General features: G+C 41.9%; 1 protein-coding gene across 5 annotated transcripts in view; it reads right to left on the bottom strand.

Annotated features, from left to right (window-relative positions):
• RNF216 (ring finger protein 216) overlaps positions 1 to 21,404 on the bottom strand; it is a 115,209-nt gene that overhangs the window by 81,162 nt on the left and 12,643 nt on the right. For 4 of the 5 annotated variants that reach the window (XM_038419432.2, XM_043493252.1, XM_043493251.1 and 1 more), the window contains exons 2-5: positions 12,008 to 12,133; positions 10,595 to 10,740; positions 6,320 to 7,192; positions 2,916 to 2,992 (exon numbers count right to left, since the gene is read on the bottom strand). In XM_038419432.2, the coding sequence (XP_038275360.1) occupies positions 2,916 to 2,992; positions 6,320 to 7,192; positions 10,595 to 10,740; positions 12,008 to 12,074 (1,163 nt within the window). In that variant the 5' untranslated portion in view covers positions 12,075 to 12,133. Of the gene's footprint in view, positions 1 to 2,915; positions 2,993 to 6,319; positions 7,193 to 10,594; positions 10,741 to 12,007; positions 12,134 to 20,412; positions 20,538 to 21,404 lie in introns of those variants that run through there. The other variant, XM_038419431.2, reaches the window with a different exon arrangement.

Below are 21,404 nucleotides of genomic sequence, written 5' to 3'. Positions count from 1 at the left end.
ACCACCAGCCAATGCTAACAACTCATGTTTGCAATCAGAAGAGGGTTTTTGGTTTTTTTTTGTTTTTTTTAAAAAAAGCCAGTTCAAATGCAACACTTTCCCACCCTCACAACACTGTTATTTTAGTCCAACTCTCACACTCAAAGCGAGGAGTTATATTAGGCACTGACATATTGACCCAGAAAATAAGCTCAGTCAATCAAAAGCGTCCGCAAATGAAAATTTAAGATATATGGTACCCTGCTAAGTGGGATGTTTACATTTTATCTTGCATGTCAGAGGACATTTTTTAAGATATCTATCTTAGAAAACAGCTTCATGCCACAGCATTGTATACATTTGACAGCACTTGCCATTTTTTAAAAACTGCTGATGTCCAGTGAAATAGAAATTTCACAGAGCTCCAGTCAGAGCAGCTGAAATGTAACAGTTTTAATTGTGGAACAATCAATTTACATTTTAATTATTCTGTATATGGTCATTTAGGTGCCTAGAATTTTCAGGGAAGTTAACCTTCAATATGCCTAACAATTAGTTAATTGGGCCCCTCGATGCAGTAAGCATGCTGTAGTGCACCTGCACCAGAGGACATCAAGCCCGTGAAGAGCCTTGTCACAGTCCAAATCTGGCCCCTCTTATTTGTTACATTTCAGCTTGACATGCCATTGAGATGAAAGTGCTCTTGCAAGTAAGGCTGATCAGTGCTCTGACCTGCTTAAAAGATGCACAACACAAAAGATGTGATGACAACCCAAAAGATAGCTTATTAAAAGGAATAAAAATACAGGCAAGAAGCCTTTATTGACCTGTCAGTCACCCATGCACTACAGAGCAGATATTTTAGAGTGCTTACTGGATCAACACCCACTCACCTCATTTGTCCTAGATCAATAGGGTCCTAGAAGCTAAAATTGGAGTTTAACTTTATTGAACCCTTGCAGGATAATATGGGTAATTTGATGCAATGATAGGAGACTGATGGGGAAAGGATGCTTCAAAGCATGGATAGGAAAGTGAGAAATTAGTGGCTTCTGTTAGGGAAATCGAAGTCCCAAACTCTTGTCTCTGGTGGAGAGATCTTAAAGCACAAACAGCTATTGTAGCAGACTTGGAATTCTAGGACCATTATGTATTAAACATCCTAGGTTCATTGCTGACTGTCCTAATTATGGTGCAACACAACTTGTAGACTCATGCATCCTGATATTGTTCAATTAAATTCTCTTGTTTAGCCAGGCAAGAACTATCCTCTTATAAAAGATTGTGAACACTCCAGCCACTGACTGTTATTTTCAATTTTTGTTTTGCTTACTAATCAGTTTTAACATGTTTTAGACTGTGAAAGGGCATCTTCAGGCCATACCGATAGGCTCTACGCTACAGACCCATGCTGATGAAGCAAAATACTTGGAGCCACTTCCTCTTGTTTCAAAATCCTGCAACTTACCCAGTTCTGCCGATACCAAGACATTAGACTCCTCAACTGCCTAGTTGTCAAGATTTCAGCAAGGAAATGAGGAAGAGGGTGGTGCTGCATTAATGAAGTACATTGTTCTTTACTCAGTGTTCAGTGGCATTTTGATCCTAGGGTGATCAAGAGAGATCTCAAATACAGTGTTTAACAGAATAATTTTTCTGGAGCCACCAACGCAACTGGCAAAATAATTTAACAATCCCCAGACTGGTTTTACTTGCTAAAGTTTTGCTCAAGTTCTAGGCTACCAGCAACTGATATTTATAAAGTTAACGCTATCAACCCAGGACATGTTAGTTTTGTCACGTATATAGAAAATATTTAGAGAAAAATCTAATAGGACATGCCACTGCAGCGTTACGGAAAACCACATCAAAACATCAGGAGGCGAGTCCAGGACATAGTGTCAGCTTTATAAGGAGTACACGCCCAGTTTGTCACAAGCTGGAGTGCAGGAACAAACAGGAAACTCTTTTTAAATCAGATAGGCAAAGGAAAGTCAAGCCCATCCACCGACTTTTTTAAAGCAACAGGGGGAGGAAAGCTAGTAAAACATCAGGACAGTCTGTAAATATTAAGGGTATAAACATGAAGGATGGAAAGAATCCATCTAAATGTCTATTTAGAAGCAATGGAATATATTTAAGGAACTACCAGCTTGAGGGAATGTAACAAAATATCTTCCTGAATGTGACATCCTGTAGGCTGCAGAGTATCTCCCAAGGGAAGGAATGGAAACCTCTGTGCCAGGACATTCAAAACCAGGCTGAATAATGTCCTAGAAAAATATTTTGCAGAGCACAATCCTGCATGACCTAATAAGAACATTCCAAAAGTGAGAAGATACAAGGTACCAACATACTACTTAATTTTGCCAAGAAACCAGGAAAGTATTATTTTAAGCGCTATTTGTACCTGAAGGGGTATTTCTAACGTAGCAAGAGAGCTTTAGCCGTTCTGGAATAATTCAGTCTCCTTTGAGCAATGCTTTACAAAAAAAAGTCATCTCTGTGCTTTACTGCAGCCTAGACACCTACTGGCATTTTTCTAGAAGTTTGTTAGTAATTACAACTCTAGCTGTGACACAAAGATTTGAATGAATAAAAAAGCTGAAGGCAAAATATTTTCCATATTATCAAGAATAAGGTTGGTGGAGTTAGAACGTAACGGTAGCCGGTTTTGCTGAGCAAGGACAATGCCAGGAGTGCGGGGGGGACCTTTGTTTTCAAGAAGCGTTCTGTTACGATTAAGGAAGGATCTGTGCTTCTATACACTCATGGCAATGCAGACTTCCTCCCCGGCACATTTTGAAGCAATATGACTAGGGTCAGGACAACGAATCTGTGACTGTAGCCAACTTGTTTGTTATTTCATGAACATACAGTTCCATTAACCAATTTACTGCTATGTGAGAAGCTCGGACTCTCCACTCTGTACTTACACATTTAGGTCATAACAGTTCTTGATGTGAATTAATTCCTCAACATACTCTTTCCTCACATCTGGGAATCTTGCTTCCTATGGTGGGAAAAGCAAAAGATTTGTTATATTGGAAATTAAAGTAATAGAAAAAACCTAGCAGCAATATCAGTAGGAACAGAACATATATAACTTAGCTAGCATGTCCCCTCCTTCAGGTGTCAGAGCATCTTCTATGAGAAAATTTAAGCTTAACCAGCCTGGAGAGTGGCAACTATAGAGTTTAGGTTCCCTCATTCACTATCTACTCACCACACCCACCCACCCCTTTGCACAAGAAGTTAGGCCAGCTACCCTTGGACACACTGGGGGGTGGTACTGAAGGAAGGCTCTATGAAGCAAGTGTAGCTATCGTTCAATAGTTTCCTGTCCTAAGTAGTTTAATCTTTTCTGCTAAGACACGCAACACTCTGAAACACAATCAGTAAAAGGAGTGCACTCCAAGCACCCAGGTGTCTGTCAATGCTAAGATAAACCAGAATTGAGAAGACCGAACATTTCTTATAGTTTTTGTACAAAGTTTTTCCAGCATTCTTCTTACAAAAGGCACCACCCTATCCCTTGAGGGATAGGGAGAGCAAACCTGATCATGTACAGCATTTTGACTTGCAAGACTGTAAAAAACCATAGTAGTTCAAAAATAAAAGTCAACTTTATGTCATGTCCAAAGTTAAGCCCAAAGCGATCTGTGAAGAAGCACAAAGGGATCTCACAAAAGTGTGTGACTGGGCAACAAAATGGAAGAAGAAATTCAATGTTGATAAATGTAAAGTAATGCACATGGAAAAACATAATCCCAACTATACATACAAAAAATGATGGGGTTTAAATTAGCCGTTACAACTCAAGATAGATCTTGAGGTCATTGTGAATAGTTCTCTGAAACTCAATGTGAAGCAGCAGTTAAAAAAAGTTAACAATGTTAGAAACTATTAGGAAATGGATAGATAAGACAGATAATATCATAATGCCACTATATAAATCCATGGTACACTCAGATCCTGAGTACTGCATGCAGTTCTGGTTTTCCGGAAGCTGGGAATGGGCGACAGGGGATGGACTGCTTGATGATTACCTGTTCTGTTCATTCCCTCTAGGGCACCTGGCATTGGCCACTGTCGGAAGACAGTATATTGGGCTAGATGGACCTTCTGTCTGACCCAGTGTGGCCGTTCTGATGTTCACCTCGTCTCAATAAAGATATATTAGAATTGGAAACGGTACAGAGAAGGGCAACAAAAGTGATTAAGGTTACAGAACAGCCTCGATATGAGGAGAGATTAAAATATGCCAGGGGATAAGGAGTATTTCTGCCTCCAAATTGTAGCACAATCTGTTATTGTTGCAGAGCTTAGATGACTGCTCCATTCCACTAGGCATTACACACATGGAGTAGAAGACCATAACTGTCCTGAAGGGCTTATAATCATAGAAGACAACACAGAAAAAGGGTGGGGGAAGGAATATAAAGCTATAAGCAAAGAATGGTTTTCCAGTATCAAGTTAGGGTCACGATTTTATGTTCTTATTATAGGCAGTCCTACCAGCCCCACCTTTTCCTAAAGTTACCTGACACTTCCCATTGTATGACCCTGTTTTCAATTGCTTATGAAACTTTGTAAAACTGTTTGTGATGAAATTTACATGCCAGGCATCTGCCTCTGGCTGAGCATTTTGGAAAATTTCAGACAGAATGGTTCAGCGTCCCCAAGAATGAGGCTAGGGAAAAACATGTTTTGTCCATGTTAAAAGATTTCTGGCGACATTTTGTTTCAAAAGCCCTAGAACCTCCATGCTTTGGAGCAGGAAACTGAAATCTGGCCGGGGATGACCTTTGTGCCTTTTTCCATCCCCATGAAAATCCATCCAAATTTGGCCAAATTATAAACTTTTTGGAGGGTTGGGAGAATTAGGAGGAGGAGGAGTCAGTTTGCACATGCTCATTAGGGACTTGCTAAAGCTTCACAGGTAAAATTCCCGAAGAGTCTGTCTGCACTAGGAATGCTCCAGTTTGTATGTGGGCAGGACTTCCCCTGCAATTGCAGATCTGGGGGGCTGCAGGCTGGGCCAGGGTGAGGCACCAGAAATGAGCACAGGGAGCCTGTATCTCCTATGCTCTGAATGACACCCTCACCCCTCCAGCTTAGCCTACGCAGGATGGAGGAGAAAGTTGCCTAATTTGAATGCAGAGGAGACAGGAGCTGGATGTGGCAGGGGATGGGGAGGGAAATCTGGAAACAGTTGTGCAAGGAGACTGGGAGTGGGATGGGAAGTCTGGAGAGGTGAGACTAGGATTGGCTGGGCAAGGAGATTGGGATAAGAAGGCAGGACTAGGACAGGGCAAAGAGGATGAGGGAGAAGGAAGGGAGTCCAACTTGAGGGAAATGAGCAGGAGAATCTGTGCTCACTAGAGAACACACTCCTTCAGAACTGGGAACAGAACCCAAGATTCCCAAGTCTCATCATTCCTCTGCTGTCAGACATCTGTGAAAGATACTGGCAAAGAGTCCCATCTACTTCTAGTGCTGGTCCACACAGAGGATGACAACCTTCTACTGCTATCATTTACTCTTTTGGCTCAAGTGAGATGGATCTAAAGGTGCCAATCCTGCTGATGACCCATGTGAATGTCAATATGATGCCACGATGGAATTTGTTTTTCGGATGGCTTTTTAAAAAATTTAGGAAGTTACACTCAACAACTCTATATTAAAAAGAAAAGTATTAAGGATGCAAACTCAGGCACTCAGAAGTTAGGAAATGCTGGAATTAAGGTTGCCCAGGCAACCTTAATTCAGCCCCTTTGTTTTTATGCATTATAATGCAGTCTATAATTACAGGATCACATACTATTATTTTCACAGGACCTCTGCTTCATTCAGTGCACAGAATGAAACTGCTCTGAAGATGAATCAGGGCTGTGTAGTAAAGGAGACATGTCTTTAGGACCCTGGATTCATTTGTTGCTGAAGTCAGAAAACGTGTAGTGAACGAGGCAGGAGGGTCTCGTGGTAAGGATAGATGAATGCTACCCTGGAGAACTGAATTCAATCCCTGCCACTGCCACAGAGTTCCTGCGAGATGTATTCAGTTTAAATGACTTTTGCCTAACTTTTCACAAGTGGTCACTAATTGTGTGTTCATTTTCTGGGTGCCCAACTTGAGACTCTGGGGTCTGATCTGACAAGGTAACAGGCACTCACAGTTGCAACCGAAGCCAATGGGAGCTGTGCTTTGAACTCGTAAAGTGCTGTATTAGGACATGTTCTGTCAAAAACCCCAATCATTTTTAAAGGCTATAAATGCACAGTGTGGGCAAGCAAATGTGGTGACTTCCTCAGCTAACACAGCACACAGAATACTTACTGTTTCTTTGATGAGCAGGGCAGTGAGGTCTTCGTCCTGCCCAGCAGCTCCTTGCTCTGGAACGTTACCAGAGCCAGGCTCATGTGATCCCTGTGCAGGGAAGGCTGGGCCTGGCTGTTCATTGTCTATTGCTGCCCACTGGCCTCTCATTTCCTCTGGTGGATGAGCTGGTTGAGGAGAAGCTGGGCCTGGAATCCCATCCTGTTGTGGTTCAGGTCTGGGAAAGGCTGGCCCAGGGTTCTCCTCCCGGTATGCCCTTAGCAAAGATCCCAGTTCTGCTTCAGGCTGCCCTTGCTGCGGAGCACAACAGCTTGCTAAAGTACGTGGCTCATTGTCTACAGGCTGGAAATAAGGATGATCCAACCGACGGTTGTCTCTGGTGGCCTGTCTGCTTGCTGCTGCTGCTGCAGCAGCAATTGCTCCTCTGAGGTTTTGTAAGAGGTCTTGATCCAAGTCTTCATCCTCCTGGTCCTGTACTTCCAGATTTTCCTCCCATTTAGGTAGGAAGCCAGCTTCCTCCAGGTTGATTATTTCCCTTTCACCACTGGGACTTGGACTTGTCTTTATTGCTTGAACCACACTTGGCCCAGGCTCTGAATCACCCCCTCTTTCAACCCTGTGCCTACAGTGTTCAGAAGGTCCAGGCAGCTGTGAGGCATGGTTTCCATTCTTGTCTCTGCTTGGCCCCGCACCATTCTCCCCCATGTGGTTACAACGGGCTCTCTGGCACACCACAAAAGGCCGAATCCCCTCTTGCAGATGTAAGCTCTTCAATGCCATGTCACCCTTAGATACTTCTCCCAGCTGGTTCACACCTTGCCACTTAGCAGCGGATCTGATGACATTGGGACGCAGAATCTGCTGTTTTGGGGTCTAAAAAAAAAGAAAAGAAAACTGAACAGTGGGAGCGCTCCATTTTGCATACATCATGGAGTAGTCTGTCTAGATGACCTGTGCATCCAGCTAAACTTCTGGCCTGAGGCAGGGGAAGTAAGTTGTTTAGCAAGCAGTATGATAAGGGCTCAAATACTCATTACAAGGCAACTTGCCCTACCTTATATTTCACGGTTTTCTCGTAATACAGTTCAACTGTATTTTAACTCTGACCAAAACCAATAGTAAAAGATTTCTGGGCAAACTAAGTACACATGATTTGAATGGACTCCTATCACTCTGCGCCGCCCACCCATTAAAATAAGAAGTGGGAACTCTGACCAGTTTGATACCCACACCTCAGTTCACCAATTCACTTAACAGGCAGCAGGAACCAGAATTCATGTGCTAATCCCAGCCACTGTTTCTGCTTCTGGCCAACTGAGGTTTGTATCCCATGAATCAAGGCTGAAGAGCCATTCCTATGTTTTTCAGACACTGGAATGGAATGGTCACTCTGTTAAGAAATCGGTTTTGCTAGACACCTGTAGTTGCTTTAATGGGAAAAAAATTGGACAACTTATAGGATTTTTTAAAATAGCTTGAAGGTGAAATATGCTTTTTAAGAACAATCTAAGTAAGTTGCACTTTTTGAACTTGTTCTGTATGACGACATGTGCAGGTGAGAAATAATGTTATAAGGTAGAATATGCTTTGCCTGAATATCACGTGTGTATTTCTGCAGCTTTAAAAAAATGTAAATAAAATCCGAGAATGTATTATGCACCAGATAATCAAAAAGCATATTTAGAAGTATTTTTAGATAAACCAAAAGGCTTTGTAACCCATTAGAACCCAGGCTCTAGCAGTCTGGTTCAAGTCCTGTGTTTTCTTGCAACATTAACTGTCAAAAACAGTGTAGGGAACTGATGTCTGCCTCTGAGGACTCTAAGTCTTACAGGGATAGAACTCCAAAAATCAGGTAATGGCACCATGTGCCATAAGTGTGTCTTGCATTTTAGAGATTTGAGACAAGTTCCATATCCCAGGGAACTTGTGCATATTTAGGATACAAAACATTATGAGGGAAGGTGACAGACAGACAAGAGTTACAGCACCAGGGTAATGTTAATGCCCACTCAATGGTTACACTCTTTCCTACACTAACATTACATTCAGTGGAAAAGTACAGTTCATAAGCCCTTCACAGAAGAGACTTAAGAAATTTGAAGAACAGGGTTTGCGTGGCACCAAGAGCCAGATGCATGTGTTAGGGGCCAGTGGAGGAATGTACTCAGACGCAAGTGGGAGGAGGCAGGAAGTGGTTAATTTTTCACCCTGGGCAGAGTAAACTGACAAGGATCGGAGGAAAGAGAAACAGAAGAGTAGGAAGAGTGATACTGAGAGAGATCTATACATATTCTGTTAAGGATTAGAGGGTAAGGTATTTAAGTCATTTTAGTTCACTTAAAATCCAGATCTCAGGATCCAATTTAAGAGTACAACAAGGTAAAAAGTTTGGCCACACAGCTGCTTTGGTTAACTGTAAAACTGTTTACATTGTCTTCAAGTATTATGCTTCTGTTTTATTTAGAGAAAAACAATGAACATACCATGATACACTAAGTATCCAATCATCTCAAGAGATCCACTTACAACTTAGTTGTCCCATCTGACATGGAGAAAGCATGGATCCTTTTTGTGGTACACCTGGCACCCTGTGTCCCTAAACTGTACCAAACCCTTGGGTTGCTTAGTTCAGGAGAATTCAGGGTGACAATGCTCTTGGACTTCACCTTTCCCCAGCAACAGTACTGAGAGCAACCTCAGAGATATTTTTGTATTGACCCTCGCCCCCAAGGAAAGATAACCACCTCCAAGAAATTAGAGAGAAAATGTTGGCAAGCTGGTGTGGCAGAAGTGGAGCTGGTAAGCAATAAACTACAATAATTTTATTAAACACTGTGTGAGACCAGGTCAGCAAGGGGAGACTGTGTGTTCTGGGTTATAAGGCTTTCCCATGTGAATACACTCCTCTAACTTAACTTCAGAGATATCATATCTTGTCTCCAACTGTAAACCTTGTTTTGGGACCTACCAGCTCAAAGGATTCAAACGTTTAAAAGTGGATTCCTGTGAAGGTAAGGGCACTTGTCAGGAGGTGTCTAGGGAGACAGGCTGGCGAAAAAGAGACAGGCTCCATGGAGGAATCTAAGGAATTGGGCCTTCCCAGATCCAGGGAGTGCTAAGCAAGAATTATGTTTAGGCTGATTTACTGTTTTTAAGATGTTTCTCTTAAACGTTTTTGTTCTAAATAAAAAAATATACCTTGATCACTAATCACCACTGTGGTTGCCCCAGAGGAACTAGAATTGCAGAGTCTGAGTCTAGATGAGACCTGCTAAAGCAATCATGGTTAACACACTGGCGACTGCATCCCAAATGCAGTCAGAGTGAAAAAAATGCTCCTTTCCATCCCAAGAAAGAGGTGCCGGCCCAAGTCCCAAAGCAGTGCATGTGGAGAGGAGAGGAAAGGTGTTAGAGGAAAGCAGTAGTCAATAGCCCCACAATTGCATACAAAACTGAAGTCAAGAATGCAATGCATTCAACATTGTGCCAGGAACGTATGCGCCCAAAGTATAATATGTAGGCTTCGAACCAGGGCACTGGTATACTACACGGAAATGGTTATATTTAAGACTGTATGGCATTGTTTGATCCTTTTCATGTTAAAAATTAAAGCCAAAAACAGTCATTGCACACTTACTTTACAGTGCTTTGCTCTTAAGGAGGCTGGAAACACAGTCAGTTTACCACAGGTTCCTTTATGTGTCAGTGGTCAGGAAATTCTGGTTCTTAATACTCAGATTTGATCACTGAGACATGCCATATGCCTAAGGGATTGGATGGCTAAATACTCAAATATATCCCCACTTCCCTAAATGCAAGTCCAGAAGTTTACTGGAAGCAGTGGGCAAGAATTCTGTGCTCTTGACTGCAGAAGTGGCTGACACGCCCATAAGTCAAGCAAAGTCCATGACCACCCTCATTTTAAATATGGAGCAGCCCTAGGGGACTACATATCCCAGTATACAGTGCTCCATCTTCTTGGATTAAGAGAAAATCATTATATGCTGGGAGCTGCAATCTTTATTGGCTACACCACCTGTCTTAAGCAGCATGGTTTGCTTAACCTGACCTTACCCAAATAAGATGGAGGAGTTGAGATCCCAACAAGTTGCCAATGCAGCCATCAGCTAACACTAAGCTCAGGTGCTCCTGCTGAATAAGCTACCGCAGTGGTCACTGTGAGCTCTGAAGGAGCATGTTATTCACCTGCACAATAGATTATTCAGAGAGGCAAAGAATAATGTGGTAACATGTACAACATATGAAAATCACCTCCATCAGGATGACTACATCGTCGTCGTCGTCGTCGTCGTCTTCTGCCTGCCGCTGCTGAACTGGCGTATCTAGCAACAAAGGCAATTCTTCATCTGAGGAGTCTGATATGGTGATAAGTCCTTCATCTCTCCTGTTTATCCACTCTGCAGTAAGGCAGATAACTAAAGGTTGCTAAAGGTTTGCAGCAGCTCAAATATTTAGATCCTACAATTTCAATCTTAAAATAAAAATAAAAAGTCCTAAAGTTTGCAATGCAATAATGGGGAAAGGATTTCAAAGGCACTAGTGCCAGTGCACTTCATTGTTAGAATCCTTACCAGTCACAGCATACTAACATAAGGAAATCTGTACAAGTGCAGACAACAGCAGAAGACACCTCAAACAGAAGCGTATGTAAAAAATAAGTTTATTTTTTAGTGCTGTGCAAATCGTCATCTCCGATTCCAGCAGGAGTTGGTTTAGGAATGGTATAGCAGCCCAGGCTGCTGCAAGTGCTAATAGATACTCTAGTCTCAGTGCTCAGATTCTTCAAATTCATTTCCACAAGGAATGGGATAGAAGGCACTGCATACAGGAGGCTCCAGCACTGTCAACATCTTAAAGGCTGTTCATTTGATTGATCATTTGAGCAGGTGCTGGAGGAGGGAAAGGGATCCAAGTGCCATTCATTCGCTTATGAAAGCAAAGAATGACCTAGCAGGAGTCTGAGTGAATGAGGAAGGATCACTGGCTTTAGGAAATCTACTACTCCAGACAAAAGTGTATTCTGCCAGGATGTGGTTTCCCTATCTTAAAAGGCTCTTTGCAAGAATGAAATAAGAACACAGAAAATAAACAGAATTACTGGAACCTTGAACAAACTTTTCATCCAGAGATTTATGGTTTCTCTTATCCCAGAGGCAAAGCATGGATTTGATACTCAAGATTTTGGTTCAACCTTCAGTAATGCAATACAACAAAAACTTGCCATGACATCCCATCATTTGCCTACAGAGAAAAGATTTATCCATTTATCTCCAAATACACAAAGACACCGGTATTTTAAACTCCATTTGTGAAGGAACAAATGCCAATTTACATAGTCCTATTAGGACATGAATGCAAAGCCAGCCTCCATGCCAGAAGACCCTTAAAAGGTGGGCTGCACTACCAGCCCCTCAAAGATTTGTGAAAGTAGCTCTATTCTGAGTGGCTATTTCCAGGAGTTTAGCAAACTGCCTGAAGAAAGTGGAATGGGAGAAGAAGGAGAAGGAGAAATTCACACTTCTTGGCAACCAATTGAGTATGTGATTTGGTGCAGCAGAGCATGCTAACATCTTAGGTATTACTCTCTCAGCTTTCAGAGGTTTACTGCTTGCAAGCACTAGTGTTCTATCTAGGGACTTTGCAAGTGCATGTGAAGTTACTTACCTTTCCCACTGTGGCTACGGAAACTGTTCAAGTGAATTACCTCTTCGTTGCCACCTCCCTCTGCCATTTTAAACAGCTGTGCATATGAGCATCAATACCTGAGCATGGCAATCACAACCTCAGAACCTGAAAAACAAGACAGAAATGGAAGTGAACACACAGATGGTCCAATCTTGTTTCAGAGTAACAGCCGTGTTAGTCTGTATTCACAAAAAAGAAAAGGAGGACTTGTGGCACCTTAGAGACTAACAAATTTATTTGAGCATAAGCTTTCGTGATCTACAGCTCACTTCATCGGATGCATTCAGCGAAAGCTTATGCTCAAATAAATTTGTTAGTCTCTAAGGTCCCATCTTGTTCTCTCTTCAGAGCCCACACCACACATGGACTAATTTCAGTTCAGGAAGGATTGCGTTCCAAGACCCTACTGCGACTGTGCTTAGTTGGATTTTTTCAATTGCAGGTTCTAGAAATGCAGAATTACTTCAGGAAAAGCCAAGCACACACATTTTAAGGGAGCTAAGCCTGTGACACGGTGATCATATTAAGCAAAGAGAAAACGAGCCACTTGAGGTGCATAGGTGATTTTTTTGGAAGCTACTAGAGTCAAGCAAACAGTACAGGTGGCCCTTCACTGGAGAGAATCAGAGTTTGATATTTACTGTACTAGTCAGAACTAAGACAGGTAGTATCTCTGGCCATTTTAAAGGCAGACCTCACCAAATTTTGAAACAGCCGCATCTACGATCCTTAATTCACTGATGGAATCTGCTTCTCAGATGTATTGTTTCTACCACTGGACTAAGAGGGCCATTCTTGAAGCCAAAGGCCTAGCTATTTTAAATGTCATCCAAAGAAATGAATCATTTAAACTTGGTTTTATTTTAGTGTTCTGGCAAACAAGCCAGGAAACTCAGATAACAATTAAATCTCTCCTTTATTCCTAGTTTTCAGCCAAGATCACAAGTCATTCAACAGATGGGATGCCTATTCCAGTATAGAAAGACTTGATAGGAAAGAAAACTAGACAGTAAGAAGTTGCCACTCTTCTGACCTGGAAAAGAACAATGGGGAAGTAGGATTTCAAACACCACCACCCATCAGCAAAACAAAGGACAGGAGAAATCACAGAAAATAGCTCCCTCAGAGCCTCATCCGATGAAGTGAGCTGTAGCTCACGAAAGCTTATGCTCTAATAAATTTGCTAGTCTCTAAGGTGCCACAAGTACTCCTTTTCTTTTTGCGAATACAGACTAACACGGCTGCTACTCTGAAACCTCTCTAGGGAGTGAATGTGTTACACCACTGAATCTGTTCTAGGAGTTTGCAAAGATGTTCACATGGGTGCATTATAGATAAGGCTATGTTTATGTCATGGAGGTCATGGAAATCACTGAATCCATGACTTCGAGACTTCCGTGACATTCTCTGTTTCAGCCCCAGGAACTGTGGGACTCAAGCTGGCAGGCAGCGGGGCCCTGGCAGGGTTCCACCAACAGGTGACAGTCTCCTGAAGGGGCTCCCCCTCAGGGTTCCAGAGATGGGAAACAGCCTCCGGGGGGGGAGGGAGTAGAGGGGGACTCCTCACGGAGTGGCTGAGGTCTCCCTTTTTCTCTTTGGGAAATATGGTTACCCCACAGCTCCCAGCTGCCCTGGGCAGAGGGGGGGCCCCACAGCTGCCAGCCACCACGGTGACAGAGGAAATCATGGAGCAGCAAGAGTCACAAACAGGTCACGGCTTGCGTGAATTTTTGTTTATTGCCTGTGACCCATCTGTGACTTTTACTAAAAGTAACCAAAACAAAGTCTTAGCCTTAATTATAGATGCAGAGTAGAAGCGCACACATGCTTCACAGAGAAGGAATCGGACGTAGAGGACAAAGTCTTCATACGCTTATCTGAATAGCCCTTCCCGATACAGACTAAGCACCTCTGGGGTCCTCCAGGCCCTGCTTGGCCAACCCTCCCACGTGCACACCCACACCCAGTCTTTGGCAGAAAATTCTCAATGCTCCTCAAAACAGGACATGGTCCAGTTTTCTTTTATTCTGAGGAATAGGCTAAAGTGACTGAAAGGAGACGAGACCAAGGAGGCATGAGATGCTATGGAGAAAGTGACAAACTGGCTTTAAACTACCAAAGCCTGGTGGGAGAGATGGGTAGCTCATTTAAGGATCCCTAAAGGAAAAACTCTAAACTTACACTACCAGAAATGACACACTCAGTCTTCAGAGGTAAACCAAAGAATGACACAGACTATCAGGTGGGGTGTTCTGCTGCCATCTGCTGGTAGAAGACACTATTTGTGTAGGCTGGTAACTGGACAAAACTGTAGCAATTGAAATAATGGCACTGTGTTATCAGTTGATAAACCCCATCACCACTATCCTTACGTTATGAAGCAAGCCATATCACAGCTGAACTCAGGAGCAATTTTATCTACTGGTAGAACAATTTTTCCATCTTGATTTTCTATGAATCTTTAAGCTGTTTGAGAACACACAATGAAATCCCAAACTCCAACAGGTGTTGACAAGATGAGAGAGAAGAACCTGAGTGTTAAGAGACATTTTGCCACTCATTTCCATTAACGTAACTGCTCTACACTTCATTCATCTCATTGGAGCTTTCAGGTATGTATCACGGTACTGTGCACTATGCTTTCCCTGGCAGTGAACATACAGAATGCAAATACGTATTATTTCCCTGTCCATGGCATACCCACACCAACACTGCAAACAGACAAGTGAAGGAATCCCGGGAACTAGTTGTCTTTCACAGACTTTGTTCTTAACACCTGGCAAATGCCCTCAGATCATGCTTTACTCTCCACAAGAGATCAGATTCCTTTAAAGGGCAGACTATTTTGGCTTGGATTAGTTTCTCACCCTGATGAAGTTTCTCACATCTGAACATGAGAAATGTGCAAGATGGCACCCATCTGACTATTCTAGCACAAAGGAGAATCTGGACTATGAACTCAAAGAAAGATTCCAGAAGCCATTCCAGCATAAATAATAGATTTCCATCTTAGAGAAACAAGATGGATAAGGTGGTAATTTTTACTGAATCAACTAAAGAAGAGATCTGGTTAACTCAACAGAAGCTGTTTCAATACGAGATTGCCTCACCCACACAGTCTCTCTAATATCCTAGGACCAACGATGCTACCACACCATGACAGAGATTTCCGTCTTGTTTTTTGTGATAGTCCATGGCTATTTCAGTTGTGGGAGGGAGAGGAAAAGTCGAAGACAAGGTGGCAGGCAAGCAAACCAAATCACCTGAGAGCAATGGCACTCAACCTTTCCAGACGACTGTACCCCTTTCAGGAGTTTGTTTTGTCTTGCGTATCCCCAAGTTTCACCTCACTTAATTCCTTGCTTACAAAATCAGACATAAAAATACAAAAAAGTGTCACAGCACATTAGTACTGAAAAATTGTTCAGTCATTTTTGTCATATTTATAGAATAAATCAATTGGAATATAAATATTATATTTACATTTCAGCATATAGTGTTGTATAAACAAGTCGTCTGTAGGAAATTTTAATTTGTACTGACTTCACTAGTGCTTTTTATGTAGCCTGTTGTAAAACTAGGCAAATATCTAGATGAGTTGGTGTACCCCCTGGCAGATCTCTGTGTACTTCAAGGGGTACATGTACCCTTGCTGAGAACCACTGCCTTAGAGTCCAAGTTATGTGATTACACATAGTGGGGCAAGGAGGTGGTGGTGGGCTGGTGCTTTTTTTTTTTTTTTTTTTTTTTAAAACCACAAGTCTGAAATACCTTGCTTTGAAGAGTTCAAACTTGTCATAGGAGAAGTTTATGATGTTTAGACACATTTAATTAAGTTAATTCCTGACAGAGAGGGCCTGTAAGAGTACAAATTAGAACAGCTCTTCTGCACAGGAACCACCCAAGACACTCTAGGTCTCTAGGTGCTGTGAAAGTCACATGTGCATGTGTCTACTCCCATCATGCACCAGTACAAACAGATGCTCCCCCCACACCTCAAAACCCCATCACCAGAATGAACAGAAGATGGCACACTGCAAGTCTGTATTTTACATACCAGACAATAGCGGGGTTATCACACCACCTAACAACTCCTGTCCTTCCCACTCCCAGTTCCCCAAACTCCCAACTTCAAATACGTATGTTTTAATATGAGCTTGGAGCCCGAAGTTGTCCGGTAGGTAAAAAGGGTTCCTTTTTGATGTAAGAGTTAATTGCTCACTGTGAGAATGGAAAAGTGATCTATATTACAGACATGAAGTATTCATTCTTACGCAGGGCAGAAGGAACACAGCTGAGAACTTGCTATACAAAGACCCTATCTGCCAGTCATTTGAAATGTGGTACATTTCAGTCCCTAGGATTCTACTTTACTACTGTAACGGCAGCAGCTACAGAAAGAGGAAGGAAACAGTTAAAGTATATCCAAACAGCTAGTCACCTTTAGCACCTGCATAAGAAATACAGAGGCAAAACGAAGAATTAACTGCACAAAAAGTCTAAAGCACATATTGAATCTCAGCACTAGAGACTCTGCTAACTCCCAGCTAGGAAAAAAAGCTACAGGGCAGTGTGCAAAAACGCAGCTGCAAAGCCCATGACTGTAGACAAATAAGCATGACTGAGTGTTGAAAGCAGTGTTTTCAGATCAGTAGAGCAAGGATCTTGCTCAATACAAATTTAACAGCTCCAGCAGTGTGAGTCAATGCTCTAAGAAAATAGAGCAGTTTTTCCTTACTGGCACAGTCAACCACACCCAGACCCACTACACCAGGCAGAACACCCCAGTTTAAGTAATTGAGCCCAAAATCAAATAAAGAAAATTAATAGTTCTCTTTGCAACATGCAAGAGTTAATGTTGCACACAGGGCATAATTAATAACCTACTGAGGAGGACTCCGAAACTAACTGCTGGCACTACTGGGAAAGGAAAATAGCCCTTACTGTGACGATTATCTTTTTAACAAAGACAGCATTGTGTCACTCTTTGTAGACAGGGCCTAAAATTAACCAGCCCCTGGGATGCCAGTGGTCAATATTTAGTATAAATATTCTCGTGTTTAAGGTCTTGTCTACATTACAAAAAAAAACGGGAGTACCTGTGGCACCTTAGCGACTAACGCATTTATTAGAGCATAAGCTTTCGTGGGCTACAGCCCGTTTCATCAGCTGCATAGAATGGAATATATAGTAAGAAGATATTTTTATTTATATGTATTATACACACACACACAGTGGAAGTTGCCGTACAAACTGTAAGAGACTAATTAATTAAGATGAGCTATTGTCAGCATTACATTACAAGTTGCTTCATTTCACCTTGCACCGATGCAACTGATTAAAGCAAGTTGCAACAATGTAGTGCATCTATTCTAGCTAGAGAGGCACATAGTGTAAGAAGGCCCTTGACAGTATTCCCTGCTAGCAATGCAGGGCCCATGGATTGTTGCAATTACCCAACCTTGGCTGCTTTCAGAACCTGCATGCAGCTAACACAAAAGTGGCTTGCAGGTGACAGCCCATGCTCAAGCTGTCAAAACTGTCACCAAAAGGTGGACAGGAGAATTTTGGGACAGCATAGGGAATACTAATTGCACCATTGTCATTGCCTCATTGGCATTTGCTATCTACATAATCACTGCAAAAAAGCCCCCACTGACACTGCACTGAGTAATGCATGTCACAGTAATCAGTTTTGCTCAGAGGAAGGGCAAACGACTGCAAGCGCCTGTGTGGTGTTTTACAGGTATGCTAGGGGTTGCAACAGTATTGGCAATACGCTTTAGTGCATAAGAGTTTTCAGAGAACTCCTCCTCCCAAACCCCATCCAAATTGGTCCATAACAATTTAACTAGTCCTGGTCCCACCTCTGCAACATGACTCGTCATGCTGGGAACTAGAACATTGGTGTCCACATCAGAAAGTTACTGCTCAAGGCAAAAAACTAAGAAACCAGGATTTTATTCTCCATAACCAGCTGTTTCACCCAGAGGGAAAACTCTTCCAATTACTTCACAAGAAAAAAAAAAAAAAAACACTTAGAGTGGACAAGTTTTTAACATCCTGAGGAGTAACGGCAAGCAGCTACACAGACAGATCATATCTCAAGCAAATTTAAAGGAGACAAACCTGCCCTCCCCTACAGTAGAACAACATTCACCCAGAAAATGAAGGAGCTTTGATAAAAAATGTAATGGATGGCATTCTGAATTTGACTGCCATGTACCATCAAAACAACTTCATGAGTAAAGGCCAGACTCAGTGCAGTGCCAACTCTTTCCATCTTACCACTTTCTTTTCATGAAGGGCAGTGATCAAAAAGCCAAAGGTGAATCACTCTAAAAAAAGGTAAAAACAGACTTTCACCCAGAACAAGACATTCATTAATATCCTAATAAGGGTTCATTTCAAGAACCTACAAGCATGGACAAGTTCCACCAAGTGGCATGAATAAGAAATTGATACGAGTTTGTAGTGCCAGGCTGGCAACAATTCGATAGGCAACAAAGATCAAAGAACCCTACAGTTTTACACTGAATGAACATGGTCTTTCACTGCATGAATAGTAAAGAAAATGAGCAAAAAAAGATGAAAAAAAAGTTACACTACATCCTCATTTGCAGGACTTTAGTTACAAGGGAAGTATAAACCTACTTATAACCAGACTAATCACCACCACCACAATTCCAATATGGTCCATTCAAAGGATACTAACAAAAGGATTAAACCTGTCCAAAAAATGGAGAAGAAATACACAGAAACATGGCAGACAAGCTATTCTGTCCCTGTACTCCAACCAACACAGGAGAAGATTGAACTGGGATTTATATTTCACTCCCTTTAGGGCAACAACCTTTGAGAGGATGATGCACAGCTTGTACTACGATTTTGTAGCCTCTGTGAGCAGCTTACAGTATATTAAAGGAACACCATAAACAAGAAGAAATGGAATCACATTGAAGCTCCCCTCCCTTCTTACTTAACCCAAGATGAGATTAAAGAGTTATTTCTCTCTATTTCTTCTTGTTTACTCTGCCTCTTTGACAGCAATGTATAGTCAGCATCCACTCTTCTGTATGTGGGTCTTTCACACTGCAATAAGGGAGAGAAATTAATAGAACAGTGTGATTGTAAAACCACGAAGACTGGTAGGGCACTTAAACAGGTGTAGTACCTAAAACTACTTTTAATTTTTTGTACCTACTAGACTTCAAGTTGGCAGTGTCCCTCTACTTACTTCTAGACTCATAGGTGTACTTTCCAGTCATGGTCCATGCCTAAGGACATCATGATCTGCAAAGCTTCCTGCCGTCCCAATTGCAGCTAAGAGCTGAAGAAGCTACTCTCATGTACTGAATATGTTGAGATCATTGATGTACTGGAACTTCTGAGGACTATCAAAAACCCTTATGAAAAATACCATGGATTTGCAGAGGTGACTTAAGTTGAATTTTTTAAAAAAAATGGAAATTCCAAGAATTACAACACAAAGAAATTCTGCATGCAAGGGACAGAACTCAAAGTGTCCTCCCCAAGTACTTCTCGGCCTCCCCTTGTTTGTGTTGGGATGGATATGTTCAGATGGCAAAAGAATTTAGAGGGGAACTCTGCTTAGTTTTTTTTATAATAGTTGTCTTTAAAAGTGTCATTTAACGTTCTGTTTTTATGCAGTTTGGAGCTTAATGTTGCTTGGACAGATCTGTTTTAGTCCTTTTCATGTTCTGGCTCTAGCACAAAGTTGCAATGTTTGGGTTGCAAATATTGAAGGGGAAGATGGGGAATGTTGAACTCCTAAGTGTGTTGAAGAGACACCAAGCTCCTCACACAACAATTTGAGCCTAAGCTACCCAACAATATAGCTCCCTTATATCTTCAGAAAAGTGTCAGGTCCCACCTTTTCCCTGCAGGCAGCTAACTTGTTTTCTGTTGTAAAGCTAGCTGAATTTTTGGCTGATTTCAAACTGTTAAAACAAAAAGAAGCTACTTAAATAATGCTTAAATTTTGACTAGAGGCACAAGAGGCAAGAGTCACTCCATAAAAAACGGGTTTCAGAGTAGCAGCCGTGTTAGTCTGTATTCGCAAAAAGAAAAGGAGTACCCGTGGCACCTTAGAGACTAACAAATTTATTAGAGCATAAGCTTTCGTGAGCTACAGCTCCACCAAATGCATCCGATGAAGTGAGCTGTAGCTCACGAAAGCTTATGCCCTAATAAATTTGTTAGTCTCTAAGGTGCCACGGGTACTCCTTTTCTTTTTCCATAAAAAACAGAACCGTAGCACTTAAACAAAAACAAATCATGATGCACTAAACTAGCCTGGCTTAATGTTGTACGTTTTAGATTGAAATTTCTTTGCAGATTTCATTACATCGAGCAGCACCTACCAGAACTCAATTGCTGAACAGAGCTAGGTAGAGATTAATGAAAGTTCTCCAGGTTAAATGATAGCTTCACAGGCAAAGGGTCTGACAATATCGGCTGCTCATCTGGAACTGCTGGATTACACCTTTCAAAAGAGTAAAGCCAAAGTTTACAATTTATACCTGCAACACCGTTTCTGTTGGAATACACTTGCGCCAAGGTCAAAGGACAGCAGACGCACTGGGGGGGAAATACGATGAGAACACTGGCTCCAGTCGAGTAAATACTGTCCTGTCCTCTAGAACAGTGGTCTCCACAAAGTGGGGTGCACAAGACGATCCCTGGGGGTGCGCGGCAGGAGGAGCGCCGCCGGCACGCCTGCGGCAGCCCTTCCACCTTTTTTTCCCTGGGGGCGCGCGATCAAAAACATTTGGAAACCACTGCTCTAGAACAGTGTCTCTCAACCTTTCCAGACTACTGTACCCCTTTCAGGAGTCTGATTTGTCTTGTGTAACCCCAAGTTTCACCTCACTTAAAAACTATTTACTTACAAAATCAGACATAAAAATACAAAAAAGTGTCTCAGCACACGATTACTGAAAAATCTCACTCTCATTTTTACCATAAAATTATAAATCAATTGGAATATAAATATTGTACTTACTTGTCAGTGTATACTTTATAGAGCTGTATAAACAAGTCACTGTATGAAATTTTAGTTTGTACTGACTTCACTAGTTCTTTTTATGTAGCCTGTTGTAAAAGTAGGCAAATATCTAGCTGAGTTGATGTACCCCATGGAAGACCTCTACATACCCCTGGTTGAGAACCACGGCTCTAGAAGTTATGAATGCATGGACAAAGACTTTCGCTGGCGAGGCCACTTTGTTTCCAGCTACAGCATAGCTTACTGCTCTTAAAATAATAAATAATAAATAATAATAATAATAGACAGTGCTATCATAGTTTATACCCTTTTTACCACTAAAACAATGCTTCTTTTATGACCACCATC

This window comes from Dermochelys coriacea, chromosome 10 (assembly GCF_009764565.3).
Source record: "Dermochelys coriacea isolate rDerCor1 chromosome 10, rDerCor1.pri.v4, whole genome shotgun sequence".
In the NCBI taxonomy this organism is placed as follows: domain Eukaryota; kingdom Metazoa; phylum Chordata; order Testudines; family Dermochelyidae; genus Dermochelys; species Dermochelys coriacea.
This window is presented reverse-complemented; position numbering and strand designations above follow the sequence as displayed.